The sequence below is a fragment of the Parasteatoda tepidariorum genome, chromosome 2 (assembly GCF_982258835.1).
Source record: "Parasteatoda tepidariorum strain Cologne lab strain chromosome 2, Ptep-v5.0, whole genome shotgun sequence".
Classification (NCBI taxonomy): Eukaryota; Metazoa; Arthropoda; class Arachnida; order Araneae; family Theridiidae; genus Parasteatoda; species Parasteatoda tepidariorum.
In genome coordinates this window covers 118,986,952-119,004,766 of record NC_141756.1, presented here as the reverse complement: position 1 = coordinate 119,004,766, position 17,815 = coordinate 118,986,952, and the positions used below count along the sequence as shown (strand labels likewise).

Here is a 17,815-nt window from a genome sequence, read left to right as displayed (position 1 = left end):
AAGAGGTGCCGGAGCTCATGGGTTCGAAACCCTGTGAGGGTCGACTTTAAATTTTCTTTATTTATTTTATATTATTTTTTTAAATATAATTTTCGATATTATAACGTAAATAAAGTGTTCTGTATATAAAAAGAACTATATTTTTTTTAAGAAATAGCGAATAATAGCTAATAAACGGATAAATTTCGATAATTTTTGCTTATTTATTTATTTTATATTATTTTTTTGACTTCTTTTTCAATATTTTTAAGTGAATAAAGTATTCTATGTATGAAAAGAATTTTTTTCTTTGTCAAAGAGCGAATAATGGCTGAAAAAGGGACAAAAGTCGTATCTAGGAGTATGCACACATCACAGCCCGTAACTCCCTATAATATTAACCTATAACTTTCAAACTCGGCCCGAAATTAGAGTTTAATGTAACAAACAACTGTACGAAAGGAATTTTTTATATACTAATTAGTGGGCCCACAATGGGCCAAAATATATTTTGTTGACTAACCGGGAGTAAGTGTATTTAGCTAAATATTCGCTGGGCTGTCATGTGAAACGTGGCGCAGTTGGTAGCGCTGTGTGCAAGGCTAATATGCAGTGCCGGAGCTCATGGGTTCGAAACCCTGTGAGGGACAAGTTTAGAATTTTTTTTTTACTTTATATTATTTTTTTTAATATAATTTTCGATATTATAACGTAAATAAAGTGTTCTGTATATAAAAATAACTATATTTTTTTTAAGAAATAGCGAAAAATAGCTAATAAACGGATAAATTTCGGATAATTTTTACTTATTTATTTATTCCATTTTATCTTATTTTTTTGACTTCTTTTTCAATATTTTTAAGTGAATAAAGTGTTCTATGTATGAAAAGAATTTTTTTTCCTTGTTAAAGAGCGAATAATGGCTGCAAAACGGACAAAAATCGTATCAGGAGGCACGCACACGTCACACCCCGTTACTCCCAATATTAAGCTATAAATTTCAAATTCGGTCTGAAATTAGAGTTTAATGTAACGAACAATTGTACCAAAGGAATTTTTATTGAACAATTAGTGGGCCCACAATAGGCCAAAATAAATTTTGTTTCTGACCGGGAGGTGTTTTAAGCTAAATATTCGCGGAGTTGGTAGTGTTGTGGGCAAGGTTGATATGTTGTCTTGGAGGTCCGGGGTTCGAAACCCTGCTAGGGTCGACTTTAAATTGTTTTTATTTATTTTATATAAATTTTTTTAATATACTTTTCGACAATTTAACGTGAATAAAGTGTTCTATTTACGAAAATAACTTTTTTTCTTTAGGAAATAGCGAATAGAAGCTAATAAACGGATATATTTCGGATAATTTTTATTTACTTATTTATTTTAATTTATATTATTTTTTAAAATTCTTTTTCAATAATTTAAAGTGAATAAAGTTAGCTAATAAATAGCTATATTTACTACGTTTTAATTTATGACATAAAGATAGTATTTATTTACTTTATGGTGGACAGTGATGGACCTAGAGATCTTTGAATGGACTTGTACTGCACGATAACCGCCAGAACAAGAACTACGCATACGAGGCTATGGAGGAGCAGAAGCGAAATGCCCAGATGAGCAGCCTCGATGAGTTCTGGAAAATGCACAAAAAATCCTTGGAAGATCCGGATGCCTTCTGGAGCGAGGCCTCGGAATCTTTATATTGGAAAATTCCGGTTCCGAACCAAAATGTCTGCAGGTCCAATTTCGATGACAATAAGGGAAGGATTTTTATCGAATGGATGAAGGGAGCGATGACCAATATCTGCTACAATGCACTGCACAGTGGACCAGCACCCAAGGTTTCGTGGCCAAAATCAGTATTTCGAAAAAATTTGGGGGTTCTTATGTGCAGGTAAATTGAATTAATAGTTGAAATTTCGAAATACACTAAAAATACCCAGAAAAAAAAATGGCGGGTGAAATATGGCGAGCAAAAATAAAAGAAATAATATAGTACGTTTAAATAATTAAATATAGCGATGAAAATATAATAATTTTCGTAATTTTATATTAAAAATGAAAAGCAAATTATATTTCCGAAGTAATATTACAAAATAACGCGAAAATATGAAAGAAAAACATAATATTTGTTTTTTGGTATATTTAGTCCACCTTTACAATACGGGCATAATGGTGTAGGTTTTTTCGAAAAAAGAAACATTAGAGAAGTCAACAACAAAAAGTTTAGCTAATTACCTCGTGGAACTTTTTGGAACTAAGTATCGAAAGTCATTCAAATATTGTAAAATGTCAAATGATAAGATATAAACTATAAGTTTGTCAAGAGTATTAACTAATCCAACAAATTGTACTATAATTTCAGACTAATTACTCGGATAAAAATGCAACTGTAAGGTGAAATTTCTATATATATTTTTGAAATAAAAATGTAAAAGTTACATTTAAAAAAAATTTTTTTTAAACATATTTTTCATTACACTATACTCTTGTTGGTCCAAAAAGTAAATTATAATGTTTGGAATGATTATGAATACTTAATTTGGGCTATATTAAAACTGCCTACACATATTTTAAATGAAAATTTAATTTTTGGCCAAAGATCATGGTCTTCTGGCCCACTGGACAGAAATGTTGAGAATGGACACGGGGAACAAATTGCCTATTTTTGATATTGTAAAATTTTTTTTATCGTACTACTGATTTTTATTATTCTTTTACTGTCGCAACGATCGGAAGAAAGAAAATTTCATTCTGTTTTGGCGATTTGGAAAGACAAGGGATTGTTTAAGTTTCCACTGATTACTTTCATCCTAGGGATTTTTTTTATTTTATTTTCTTACTGCTGCTAACATTATTAAGGCAGTTTTATCTTTCCTATATTACTATAACAAAGGAAATTTTATTCTCTTATCACTACTACTGTAGTAATAGAAATTTTATCTTCTTACCCCTACTACTGTAATAAAGGTATTTTATTCTCTTACCCTTATCTAAGATAAAAGCAATTTTATCTTTCAAATAGTACTATAACAAAAGAAAATATATCCTTTTAGTGATAATACTGCAATAAAGGAAATTTATTTTCTTACCACTACTACTGTAATAAGAGAAATTTGTTCTCTTTAAGGTTAGAGGAAATTGTATTCCCTTATCAGTGATTACTTAATTTTCACTCTCTTTCTACTCTGATAAGAAATTTTATTCCAAAATTGCAAATTATAAAAAACTCAGAAAGAATAAAAGATTATGAAGTGAAATTTAGAATCATTAATATTGGTTAACAACAACACAGTATTTATATTATTCATATTGAGGTCGGATTCCTTTATCTCTCTCAATTTTTAGATGTTATCACAAAAATTTTTTTTTTAAATATTTAAAAATAATAAAATATTTTAAAAATAGTCTTTAATAGACTACAACGTTCACTATTATCTTTATTAACTTTAATTATAAAGTTGGGGGTTCTGCTGAAAGAAGGTTAATTATTTAGGGTTCTGTAGTCGAAAAATATTGGGAACCGCTGATCTAAAGCAAACAAAGATTTACTACAACTTATAAGTTTGCTTAGCGCGCTTGAAGAGAATAGTCTACAATTAATTAAAGCCTTGTCTTTCATGTTTACCAGACGAACAATGTGGATTAACACCTCAAAAATAACATTCGCAGAAGCTTACACTTAAAATAGACTTCAGCTATGTTAATGCTTGACATCAGTAATGCGTGCCATAGAGTTTGGCGCAATGGAATAATTTACAAACTGATGGAGTTGAAATTCCTACCAGGAATAACTAAGTTTATATATTTATTAAATTTTTAAAAAAGAAACAAAAAGTTTCATTTCTGCTATAGATTTTATTGGTATAGACTAAAAGTTAAAAGTTTTGTATCTGTAACAGAAATTGAAAGTTTTTTTAAAAATAAATTTGCAAAACTTCTATTAAAAAAGTGAGATAAAGAAGCGAGCATCAAGATAAAACGATTGGTAATTTATGGAATATATTAACACTTTGAATTCAGTCATTGAATATGAAGCAAAAAAAAAAATGTTTTTTTTTTCAGTAGATGATTCATAAAGAAAAACATTAGTAGTAAAATTACAGAAAAAAAAATTCGATTAACATCTCGTCATGTTTGTACACAAAGAAAATAAATGCCTTATACTGTAAGATAAATAATATGTTTTTATTGAAATTCTTCAAAAATTATATTAAAAGAAAATTAGACAAAATGAAGCAAACTAATAAAACACAACTGGTTATTCACAAGAAAAGCAAACATTAGCATTGAAGTACTGATTGGCACTATTTTTTAAACATAACAACAGAAATTTAAAGAACATTTAATGGAATGATTTTTTCTTTGAAGAAAATTTGTTTTGTGATAGCGAGAAACAAAGATGACCCCCCCCCCCCAAAAAAAAAAAAAAATCAAGAGGGTTAGTTAGTTAGTAGGCAAAGGAAAGGAATTACATCTAAAAGAGAGTCTAAGGAAATATTTCTTTATACAGAAAATCTCTAACACTGCCATTGAAAAGCGAGACTTAGCATCATTCCACATATTTTTAAATCTACCAATTAGACATGCCAATATTTGTTTAGAGCAAAATAATCTTAGAACGTCTTAAAATAATTTTTAGTAGCAAGCACTTAAAATCCCAAAAATATGTAGCATTTATTATTTGTAGTAAATAAAAAGAAATTTTATAGAGCATTAGAACTAATAATAAATTTATATTTAATCAATTTTGGTTTGCTTAGCTTTTGACATTGCAACCTCTCAGAAAAAAAAAGAAATTATATAAAAAGTTAATAGTTCTTGCTTTCTCAAAAATTTCTTAGCTGCAGTTTTCATTGTTTACACTCGCAAGCTTAATAAATACCCCTCTGGTATTTTGTTGCTCTGTTATTTAAAAAGTAACTTATTAAAAAGGTGGAGTACTTCTGACTTTTTATAATTTGATCCAATTTAAGAGCTCATTTAATCATTCATGAGTTAGCTTAATAGAAATGTATGTATACATAAAACTTTATACCTAGAATGACAGGAGGGGTCACAATGGTCCCTTTAGGTATTTTGGTAGCCACCCCATTATCTCAGGAAAGCTTGGGTATAAGGTACTCTATGGTAAGCATAAAGCACCCCAGTTTCATGAAGAAAAAAAATCAAAAGTATTTCAATATATGTATAATTATTATTCATAGAGAAAAGGAAACACAGTTGTCTAATAAACTAATATATATGTATAATTGAAATATCAGTGTTCCATTTAATCAACCAAATTGAATGAAATACCATAGAAACTTGATGATTAAACTTATGCTTGCTGTTCTATTGATTGTAACATGATTCTTACCTAACAATGATTTTGATTTTCTTAGTTGCTTTGGCAAAATATTAAAGTTTTGAAGGCATTTTGTACCTGTAAAATATTTCTTCTGTATTTTTATCTAATTATATTTACAACCTATAACCTTTTAAAGCTATATTTATTTATTATACTTTATATCTCTTCTCTGCTATTATTACGTAGATTTTGATTATTATGCAAAATTAGATGTGTAAAACATTTAAAAATAAACATATTTAAAACGTTATGTAACTACGTTTACATTTATAAAGTAACAAATAAGTTACATTAACCTTCATAATATGTTTTACATTAAACCATACCAGTCAAAAAATGCAATGAAAATAATTAATACAAAATTGTAAAACATTAAAAATTAACTTTTCACTTAGTGGTTAAATATTTTGGGTAATACACTGATCATAAAAATTTAAAAAGTTTTTATAATAACTAATCATGAAACAGGAATTTTTTTTAAAAAAAAGGTTGTCGATGAAGTTTCAACAGTGACCAAAGAAAATTATCAGATTTCAATTTCATCCCAACTGTATTAGGAATTATAAAAACAAAGTTGTAAATGAAGTTCCAATGATAACCAGACAAAATGATCAGGTTTCAATTTTGTCCCAACAGAATAGGCAACGAAATCTGTGTCAAATATAATATATTCATATCTTTCAGGATAGTTTTTAATTTGTGATGTAGCAATCTGTTTATCTTTTGGAAGGAAAAAAAATGATCGCATAGCAATCACAGGGAAGTGCAGAGAGCCCATAGTGGAAACATAAAACTTGTAACGGAATAATAAAATCAACAATAATAAACTTAACATTTAATAATGGCAATTAAATTAAAAAATCACACAATAAAAATTCTGTAATTTAAATTTTTTACAAGAGTCAAAAAATTGGAATTTGTGATCATTGTGGAAAATCCAATATCTATTGGCATTCCATGTTCTAACAATAATCTCACAACACATTGAAAACTGTACATAAATATGTATATATATATATATGTGTGTGTTGTTGTGTTTTCTTTTTTAAAAAAAAAGGTTGCAAGCACATTTTTTCTTCAGTTCTTGTAGGCAGAACAAACAAAGGAAGTCGTCTAAACTCAATAATGGTGTAATAAGCTCAATGCTTCAGCCACTCTGATTCTCACATCTGGGGATTGATCTTTCAACAGTACTAGAAGAGCTGAAAATAAACAAAATGTAAATTTAAGGTGGTTGAATCAACACAGAGACATCAAAAAATGGTTACACTTTCAAGTAATTAAGCAGTTTTGAGTTTTTTATAGCAGTTGTGGGGATATATTTATCGATAATGTAAACCTTCATCTATCAAAAATGAGCCCCAACAAAGAATCGAGTGTTATATACTAGTGAATTGGAATTGTGTTTTTGTAGTGGTAGATACACTACAGTACTCCCCCACCAGAATTATATCTGTGATAGAATTTGATGAACGGATACCCCTAGTTGATTCATCGCTATTTTGTGAGAAGCCGGGAGAGCTGTATTAAGATCATCCTACTTTTTGAGTGCTGATCGTGAGAGCTGTATTAAGTTCACGGTCGTGGTCCCTTCTGTGTTGCCATTAGCAGTCAGGCCAAAGACGTGTATGATCGAGACTAAGTAGCAACAGCGTGAGGAGGTAGAGAATGTCACAGTCACAAGTAGCAAGTCAACTGTTCAATGTGAATCATCCATCGAAGTAGGCATGTTTGTATCGAAGTGGTAGTTTCTCTCAAGGTAGGCTGGTTCACATCACGTCCGGGTCACAAACATGGGAATAGTAGTTATGGACAATGCAAACCTTCATCTATGCAAAGGTATCCCAACATAGAATCTAGTTAACATGTTTTAGTAACATGTTAACATAGAATCTAGTTAACATATCAGTGAATTGGAATTGTATTTTTGTAGTGGCAGACACACTACAGCAGTGGTTAAACTGTTCACCATAGCATCCTGCATACCCTCCAACTTATGAAGATTTTGAAAATAATTCTTTCTAGTGGTAGCGAACCAAAGTAGAAATTTTTAAAGCAAATGGATCTCTCATAAAACTTTTATCAGAACTTAAGAATCTAGCCATATGGCCTACACTTTTATAAGTAATAGTGGACAAGTTACGCTAAATTTAAATTTTTTTAAATATTAAGACATTAATTTTGCTACCGTCTGAAAAGAAGATTTCTGAAACTACGGAAATTCCATAGCAGTTGGAGGGTATGCATCCTGTGAGTGTGGCATCCACCATTTCAAGTCTAAAATTAATTCTTAACATAACATGCCATTCGCAAGAAACTTTATTTCTGTTCTAACACAAATTGGTTAGTAACATAAAGTGTTTGAATCAACACAGAGACATCACAAAATGATTACACTTTTAAGTAATTAAGTAGTTTTAAGTAACTTTTTTAAATTTTTCATAGCAGTGGTCATCAAACTGTTTGCCATGATATCCTGTGAAAGTGGTGTGGCACACTATATGGTATCAAGTCTAAAATTAATTCTTAACAGAACATGCCATTCGCATAAAACTTTATTTGTGCTCTAACACAAACTGGTGAGTTACTTATAGGCAATCGGAGATGTACTCTTTTTCTTAGAAGACTTTACATTCAATTCAAACGCTCTCACATACACTGGTTAATTAATTAAATGCAATCTGAGGCTCACATCTTGTAATCTTTTTATTAATAATCTTGAATGTTGGCACTGACTATTTCATTCAAACTTATTCTTTAATAAGGATTTGTACCAAAATTGAAGAGAAAAAAAATATCTATAATATACCTTGTGTAAATTACAAAACATAATCATTGATGCCGACTGCTCCACTTTTTGCAAATAAGGCACAAAGGGATTAAAAATAAAAACCAACACTTAAAGGAATAGAATTAATATTGTTCATCATTAAAAGGTTCATCACAATATAACTTGAAGTGCTTTTCTACTTTGATTTATTATTTAAAATGCTACTTACTCATTTTGTCTTTTTCTGAATTTGTAAATTAGTTTCATTCTTTGATTAGATCTTTAAATAGCTTTTAAGAAATTTAGATAAATCGATAATTAGAACTAAAAACATTGGCAGTTAGCTTCTTCGCAATCATTCCGCGAAGTACAAACTAAATTTCAAATAAACATCAATCAATAATGATAGTAAGAATGCATACCAGAACAGACCCTTTCTTTTGGAATCAAGTTATGCTTTTCAGGCGGAAGGTTCCCGAGAATATAACCTAAATATTAGAAAAGAAAAAAATTATTATAATTAATAGAAGAGAACTATGGTTCGATAATTATTTTTTTGTGTCAAAACTTTTCAAAAATAGCTAAAGAGGAGTGGGGTCAGAAAAGAAACCTAAACCAGGTTTATTTTGTAAATAAACAATCAATTTATGGCAAATTTTTTAAAATATATATTTAAGTGAGAATAAAATTGAATCAACTATTTGAATTGATTGTGAGGAAATCAATTATTTACTACTTTAAAAATATTAAGCTATCATCTCGAGCAGTTGCATAGCTAGAGAGGCATCTGTCCCTGCGTGCAAGAGAGTCATATTTGTGATTATTAAAATTCATTACAAATGAATTCCAGAATAAAATTAACTTTGATATTTTCCATCTCATACATAAGACTATTCCAAAGGTCTCTTTTTTGCAAGCATAAGCTTATAATTTAATATTTTTATTTAATTAGTAACACATGAAAATTCTATTCTAACTTTTCAATGGCAATTGTTTTGAATTTACAAAGTTAAATTTTGCTTTCCTTTGGATAACTATTTAAAAAATTCCACAATTTTATTGAAAAAATAAATTTGCAAGGAAATTATTCTTATAAATTTCCTTACAAATGATTTATATATGAAAAATGAACAGTTTTTGTATCATTTTTCATGCATAAATCAGGCATAATTTACACAATGAATTGTAATAGTTTGAAGAAAATTCTCATAAATTGGACCACTGGTTTGTTAGATATCATAAAACATTTTATAAAACTGTTTAAAATAAATAAAAGTATTCTGAAACAGAGATTTAATTCCACATGAGTTTCATTTTATTTGATGAGTGATGTTTGTGGGAAAAGAATTTCTTGTTGTGAACTATTTTCATAGTTCAGTTTAAAACTATAAACTTCAGTTCATATAACAAATAATTCATATTTCAGTTTCATACAACAAAAATAATTTTTCTGTATGTTTTTATAAACATTCTAATATTTTCTGACTTTGATGTTTAATTTAATCTGCTTGTTTTATCGTTAATGTTTTATTCAAAATCATACTCTACAATTCAGTTTTTATAAAACCCTAATCCTAACTCTGTAAACCCATGGCAGTGGCATCTCTTAATTTGAATAATATTTTTCTCAAAGGTGTTCAGTTTAATGGAAACCAATAAAGTTGGAGTATTATATATCTTAGATTATAATAATACTTTCAATTTAATAAATATTGTTTGTTTTATTTTTGTTTTTCCTTTTTGATAAAAATAACCACCAGTCACCACAAGATTTATAAAAAATTCTAATAATATTTTTGTCCATTCCTCACAAACAAAAATAAGGCGGTATAGGACAAGAGAAGTAATCAAGTTTATTCTGTAGTTAACCATTAAATTAAAAGAATGTGGAATATCTGGCTGGGAGGAAGCAAGATCTATTGCTAAAGACAGGGGGCGTTGGAGGGATATGCTGGAGGCCTTAAGTGCCCAAGGCACATAGAGGATAAGTGTAAAAACCATTAAATTTAGAAAAAAAATTGAAAAAGGCATATTTTTTTAACATTTCATCCATTTATTTCCAAGTAAAGTATCATAGCTTAAGGGGAACACTCTTAGTTTCATATTAAAGTAAAGGAATTAAATGGTCATAATCTTGGAAAACGCAAGTGTTCAGGTAACATTTTAAATTTTTAATGCTGGAAGGATTGGAAGTCTATCCCAAGAATACATAATTAAGGACTAATGCTTAATCCTAGATGTAATTTTAATTAGAAAAATAAAATAAAATTAGAAGGTATAAATAATTAATCATTGAGAGTCGCCGTGCCTCAGCGGATAGAGCCTTTGCCTCCCAATGAAGTGACCCAAATCCGAATCCCATCGATGCTGGTTGCTACCAATTCTGCATTGACCACAGTACTTATACTCAGTGGTAGATAGAGTGTGGGTTAAAATCCCCTTGATAGAACCGAGATAGGTTTTCGTACTTATTCTCTTCATGTAGTGCTAATTCAGGTTAATTTTACTGCAAAGTCGTCTGTGTAAACAAATTTGATACAATGCTTGATCTAGGAGTTACATTGGCTTCTGGGTTGGGTTAAAAAATTACAAAGCTACAGAGTTGAAATATTGAAAGTTGTAAACTCCAAATTGTGTCGGCTGTTGTAAAAGAAAAAATCTAAAATATAAACTATGAAAATAAAGTGAAACTTGTCAGTGGCAGTAAAAGATTACAACAGGGAGCCTTGAATAATGAAAGAAAGATTAGTAAATGCTCCGAAGGTTTACTATATTTGCAATAATTAGATGATTATTACAACACACTTACCTAAAAACGTTGCTGCGTTACACTGGATGAGTGGGAATTGACTTTTTAAGTACGACATACAAGTTGTAGTATAAAATCCTATTTTGTCAGGAAATCTAGCTATCTATAAAATTAATAACATGTATCATGAAAGTTCATACATTAAAACTTTTACAACAGTTATAAAAACAAAATCTAGATTTTTTTTATTTTCATTCCTTTTGTAACTTTGTTTACAATTACAAAATGAAATTAATAAAAAAAAGGAAATTTCCTAAGAAGAAATTAATTTTTTTGCAACATGCATTTGCAAAACGTTAAAAAATTTAATTATGAATATTTCACGATAGCAACACTATTTACTACAGCAATATTGAAATAAAAATAATTTGTCTGTAATATTTGAATTTCAAGGTCAAATGTACAATTATATTGATAGAGTGATGATTCAAAAACAATATATTTTCTTTTCTAAAGAAGTTGAATTGAGTTCATAATGGCTTAAATATAATTCAGAATTCAAATATTAAAGCAAAAAAAAAAAAAAAAAAATTCATGTAGCAACCATGTTTATTTAAGGAATAGGTGAAATGCAAACACATAGATTTCTAGTGGCAATCATATTTAATTGGTTTCCAAATATCATTTTAAATATTAGTCATAAATTTGTTTGAATTAAAATATACTTTTAGAAAAAGTGTACAGCTGCTATTAAATAACATTTTATCGATTTGTGTTTTTTATTTAAATAACCAAGACTATAACATTAGAATAGTAATCTATTGATAAATTACCAATTGCAAATTAGAGCACATAATTTACATATAGTAAAGTCATGCGACATTCCTACATTTACTTTCATATAAAAAGTTCCCCTTATAAAATAGCATCACAAAATTAAATGATAAATAAATAAATAAATGCCTGAAGAAATATTTAAAAAAAAAAAAAAGAATTTTGCAAAAAAGAAAATCAAATTAGCTTTTCAATCATGACAAAATAATTATCATTTCAGTTTATATCATGGTACAAAGAAAGTTTGGTTGTTTTGTTGCTTCACTATTGCAAAAGCAACGGTGGAGTTATACACATTTTTTTAAAAATAAATGACAATGCTTAAGACATAGAGACATTACCACTGTTTTTGTAACTCCATTAACAAATTCTCCATAATTCAGGTGAGAATCTTCAAGTAAATACTTTTGGAACATAGAATTCAATTCTTCACATTCTAAAATAGGTCCCATCAACCTCAAACCATACTTGCAAGACTGCAAAAATAAAGCCCTGTGATTAATATGTAAGTGAACAACTTTTAAGAGTTTGCCTCAAAAATGATGTGAGAATGCTTACACACAATTATAGCACTCATTTACCCAAACATAATTTCAATCAGAAAATAATTTGTAAAAATTATTAACTATTTAATTTAATCTGCTAAATTTTAGATTTTCAAATCCACGACTTTTTATGACTTTCCATGACTAATTCCAAGAATTTTCATGACTTACCAAAGTTACTATTTCTTCCGGAAAAAAAAACACAACAACAAATTTAATAATTCTCCTTCATCTGCTCAAGAATGCAGCATCAGCCTTTCACCACTGTTCAGCATTGCTAATCACTCTAAAAGCCCCCTGACTAAATCACGGGCAAAATGGCGACATTGTCGCAGAGCACTATTGAATTCTTGCAGAAAAGAAAAAGGATTTTTCTTTTGGGAAGCTAAAATTTTTTTTTCCTCTTTTGCAGAATTTTTAAGACGTTTATTTCCCCTGCAGAATTATAGTCTAAAGATACTTTTTTTGTTCATCGGTAAAGAAAGAAATTCTCCTGATTTTTCTGTTCTCATTTGGGAATGAAAAAAAATCGCCAATGACTGGCTTGCTTCAGCTAGAATTTTAAATTGATAAAATAAAAATAAATAATAACAAAAATTCTGAAATCACAGAAGTTTAAAATATAATTAGCTCTATAAATGATGTTCTTTCGCTCATTTTTGGAAAGAACAATATAATTTTTAAAAAGCCCCATAAGAACATTTTATATTTTAATAAAATGCGACTGTGAGTGGGAATTTTGTAACAAATTCAGATATTTGAAAAATTGTGAAATTGGGAAGAAAAATTCCATTTTAAAAATGAGACTTTTCTGCGACCTAAATCCATGACTTTCCATGATGTTTTTCAAAAAAATAGTTAAAATCATGGCATTTCATGACAAATTTTTTCAATACAAAATTTTGTCCATAACTTTCCATGATTTTTTAGATGTGCAGATACTATGTATTTAGTCTTAATAATAGAGCCTGAATGATAATTTACTATTAGCATTAGAGCTGCACAATGTGCTATTGGAAATGAAATATCCCTGAGGATGCATATATGCTATCACAATACTGATCGTGTGCAAAGAACATGACTTCTTCTCTTTGATAACCAGATGTCCTGTGCCTGAAGTCGAGCACTTTAAAATAGAATAATTTAATGAGGGCCGATACTGCACACCCTCAGTCATTTTCGCAGGTTAATCTCAGAGGTCACCCAACGTAGCGAGTGATGCTTGACTTCGGTGATCTGCTGGGAACTTTGAATTAAAGATCAGTCCATTGTGGATCTTATTCTATTTAGTAATGGTAATTTATAAATTTTTAAAATTATTTTGTTTTTATTACAGGTCAAAACATGCAAGCTCAATAGACTATATGCTAGAGAAACTAGCTAAATATTTCTAAAGTGACGCAAAAATTTTAAAACTAATTTTTTTACAACGTGTTGCTAAAATATAGTTACCTTTTCATACCATGGAAACATATAAATTTTCTTTAAATATTAACTTTAAATTAGTACTTTTAATCATTAATTAAAATTAACTACTAATCGAGTTGATCAGTTTTTAAAAAAAACTTAAACCAACCCAAAGATAAAAAAAATATACCCTGAGTAACCTCCAAATTAATAATCTTCTATGTACATAGTTGGAATTTCCAGGGTTTAAGGGATTACAGTACACAAAGAATTTCCAAAATATCGATATTTTTTTATTGCTTATAATAAAACTTCAAACTATTTCAAATGAACTAAAAAAAACCCTCTCTCTATCTACATTTTCTAAAAATTTATGAAGGATTTTAGATTGCCCTAAAACAGAAACTTGTTCAGAAGACAGACTTTAAAGTGCCTTTTCTCATAGATGATAATTATATGTTTTAATCTTAATTAAATCCTTAAGGATTTTTTTTTATTTTAGATAAAGCTCTGAAGTAAACTTTTTATCTTAAGTATAATACATATATTCAAACTGTGCATGAAATAAGCATTTTATGAGGTATTATAATTTTTACTGCATGTTATATATACCTAACAGGAATTTTTAACCTTTTTTTTTTACGTTTTTACAAAATAATCTATAAAAATTGTTTTAACTGATATATCAACAAATGAATGCATACAATCGTTAAGATGAATATTGTAAGCACTAAGTAGAATTTTTTTTTTGAAAATATGTTAAAATAAAAAAACCTTATGGGTTTAAAAATAATGAGTTTTTTCTATTTTTTTTTTAAATTTTAGAAAAATTAAACAGTTTAACAATTTTTTTGAAGATAAATGATTGATTATAAGTTAAATGAGCATGTAAAGCATCCCCAAAATGAATGATTATACCTTTATTTTAAAAAAATGTTGCAAGGGTACTGTGACTGCCAGACCACGCTTAAAAAACAAGCTAGTAAAACATTAAGTTATAGAATATAAAGACAATAAAAATATTTTGTTGATTAAAAACACAGATACTGTTTTTCAAAGCATTCAGAATGTACAGATGTTTTTTAAAAAACAGTTATAAAACTCATTAACCCCTTAACTGCCGCGGGCGTATATATACGTCTCAGCCAGACGATGCGTTAACTGCCGCAGGCGTATATATACGCTTTCCCGAAGTACGATGCTTTGCATTGCGCTGCAATAAATAGAACTACACCCCCTACTTCAGAATGCAGTAAAATGGCCTTGAAAGTGTTTGCTTTGCGAATGTATTACTAATTTCGGAGGAGGGGGAATGGGAAAAGGATGTTATGGAAAAGTGATATCGTATTATTTGAGTAAGAGTGTATTTATTTGAGTAAGGTCGGGTTTATTTTTTTTTCGCTTTTGTTTTCCGTATGTATTTGGTGCTTTTTGTTCTTTCCATCAATGTCTTCAAAGAAAAATGCATCGCGAAAATGTGCTGTTTGTTCAAGAAAAAAAATTCGGCGTGATTCCCGCTATCAGTGCGATGAATTAGATGTTGGTTTATGTGTCCAACCATGTTTCAGAATTTATCATACAACATCTTTTATATTGTATTTTATTATTTAATTTAAATTTTGTATTTTCTTTCTTTCCTTTTTCTTGTCTTGTAAAATTAAACTGTTTTTAAATTGCAAAGAGTGCATCATTTTCCCCCACCAGTGCACTTGAGCTGTGCTAAGAAAGTGCACTTGAGCGAAAAACGGTGGCACTGGGGAGTGAATCACGTTAATTTTACTCGGCAGTTAAGGGGTTAACCCACTGATAACATCGAGTGAATAAAACAAATAATGTTGATCAATTATTTATGTATATTAAAGGAGGGAGTATATATTTACCTTAATAACATTTTTATCTTCGTCATTTAAGTGAAGCATGAAAATGACAAAATTTCCCTGTACCTGCTCCACAAACTGTTCCTTTGAAGGACCATTCGCAAATTTGGACAAATTACCAAAAAGGGTAAACGCTGCAGCTCTGACTAAAGGTTTTTCCTGTAATGCATTTTAATATATTAATAACAGCACACAAAAGCATTTGAAGGTAACGGAATAAATAAAAAGAATAAACAGAAATGTCTGGATATGAAAAGTCTTGCATAGTGACACATAAAATATAGTTTGTCTACGGTAAGAACTCCTCCCACCACAAAGTTTGAGGCTATGGAAACTAGAATAACACATTTCATTCCTTCTCTTCACTCTCAATAGACCGAAGAAAAAGATTCCTTTTCTCCTGCCAATCTGTGCCAAAACCTGCTCTAAACAGTGACCCCACACCCCTACTTGAAATAGTTATATCTCATAACCATAGCCACAGCCAGGGAGGTCCAGACGAATGGCTAGGGGAGTTCTTACTTCAGACAAACTATACGTACAAACCATATGTTCCATGTTATATATATTTTCTCATGAATTCATTGAATCAAAGTAAATTTAATTCTTTTATTTTTGAACGTTTTATAATTTTGTAGAGGATGGGTGTTGGAGTGAAGTGATTTAAGGCATGATGAATAAATATAATCTAATTAAATAACATTCATTGAAACATACGGAATAATATACAGTGAACTTTCGCTACTACGATATCCGATACAAGAATAATTTCCTTTATTGCGATTATGCTTCGTAGTCCCGACGAACTTGTATATGAATTAATGACATGCTCCTCTCAATATTACGATATTCTCCGAAGCAATAAACCTCTGTAAAACGATTTTTTTCTCCATTTATTATTGGATTTCAAATAATGTAAAAAATCTTATTTTATCATCTTTTCTGACAAGAGAAGACTCACTGCTGACCACCCCAAGAGCTTCCATTCATAGAATGTAACATTACTATCTGATTTCATTTCTTTCATGTTAAAAGCTGATCATGAGTCACAAATGACCACAAGCATCACATTCAGACCTGAAAGAGAATTTTTTCTGCAGAGGGTGGGTGGAGTACCATTCACAAATGAAAATCATTTTTCTCCTTTGGTTTCAATGCATACTTTGTTGGTTTAACTTGACAGTAAAAAAAATAGTTTTCAGGTATATTTACAATCTTATTTTCTGAATTTATTTGAATTGTTTTTAATATTTAACCATAATTAACACTCTGAAAATGGTTATATATTATGCAATTTTTTGCATAATATATAAATACACATTTATAGTTAATACATATATAACATTAAAATTTAAAAAAATTTTACTCCGATTGTGTACTTTTGAAGAATGAAAAAGTGTTTTGATCAGAGGAAAAAATGAGAATCGTTGCTTATCTTCACCTTCATTAAATCGGATTACCAATTCGGTAATATCGGTATTTTTTATTCATTGTTTCTACGGAGATTCATTTGGGGATTCAGAAAATATTCGTTACATTGAAATTTACACTATATCGGATTTCACTAAATCAGGATTTGAGTGTATTAACGCTACATTTGCATTGAAGATCACCTTTCACTACAAGTTTATTTTCTTAGCAATAATACAATCAACTTCATAACTATTTTAAACATAAATTTGCTTCAATAGTGTTAAGGTTGGTAATATGTGTAGAATCTGATAAATTATAAGCCACTACTAGATGGCATATAATAAAATGCTATTCAGAGCCACTAGATGGTATTCTTATAATGTTAACAGAACATAGAATCCAAAGAAGGCAGATGTATGCCTAATGTGTAATGTAAAGAAATAAAATTTTTGTTATTGTTTTGAAATAAAAGCTCATCTTTGAATTTTAGAATATGTGCACCAGCCTGAAAAATTGATGGTTCAACTTTTCTTTATAGTATAGTTTAAGTTATAGTAAGTTAATTATTGTTAACTTTCGTTAAATTTTCAATAGCATAGCCTCACTGTCATTTAAAAACATAATTTTCCTTTCAAAAACTGTGTAATATAAAAGCATATAAGAGTAGTTTATGGGTTACAAATTAGTTTACAGCAGAACTTTCGATTTTATTTTATCAACTGTGATGAACAACTGATCCATATCTGATTTGTGACAACATAAACGTTCAACTTCAGAGCCATGCAAATTTGAATGAGACTTAGAAGATAAAGGAACTCCTCATTCAAGCATTGGCATATGAACTCGAAACTTTTTGAGAGTTAAACTTTTAGTTTCACTTTAAAAGTGAAA

The 17,815-nt window shown here is 29.1% G+C and overlaps 1 protein-coding gene across 1 annotated transcript in view; it reads right to left on the bottom strand.

Moving 5' to 3' along the window:
• Positions 1 to 6,149: 6,149 nt before the first annotated feature.
• The window catches only part of LOC107457233 (maestro heat-like repeat-containing protein family member 1), a 77,796-nt gene continuing 66,130 nt past the window's right edge, over positions 6,150 to 17,815 (bottom strand). The window contains exons 33-37 of the mRNA XM_087156712.1: positions 15,515 to 15,670; positions 12,024 to 12,158; positions 10,909 to 11,011; positions 8,522 to 8,587; positions 6,150 to 6,531 (exon numbers count right to left, since the gene is read on the bottom strand). Coding sequence (XP_087012838.1) covers positions 6,449 to 6,531; positions 8,522 to 8,587; positions 10,909 to 11,011; positions 12,024 to 12,158; positions 15,515 to 15,670 — 543 coding nt within the window. The 3' untranslated portion in view covers positions 6,150 to 6,448. The remainder of the gene's footprint in view (positions 6,532 to 8,521; positions 8,588 to 10,908; positions 11,012 to 12,023; positions 12,159 to 15,514; positions 15,671 to 17,815) is intronic.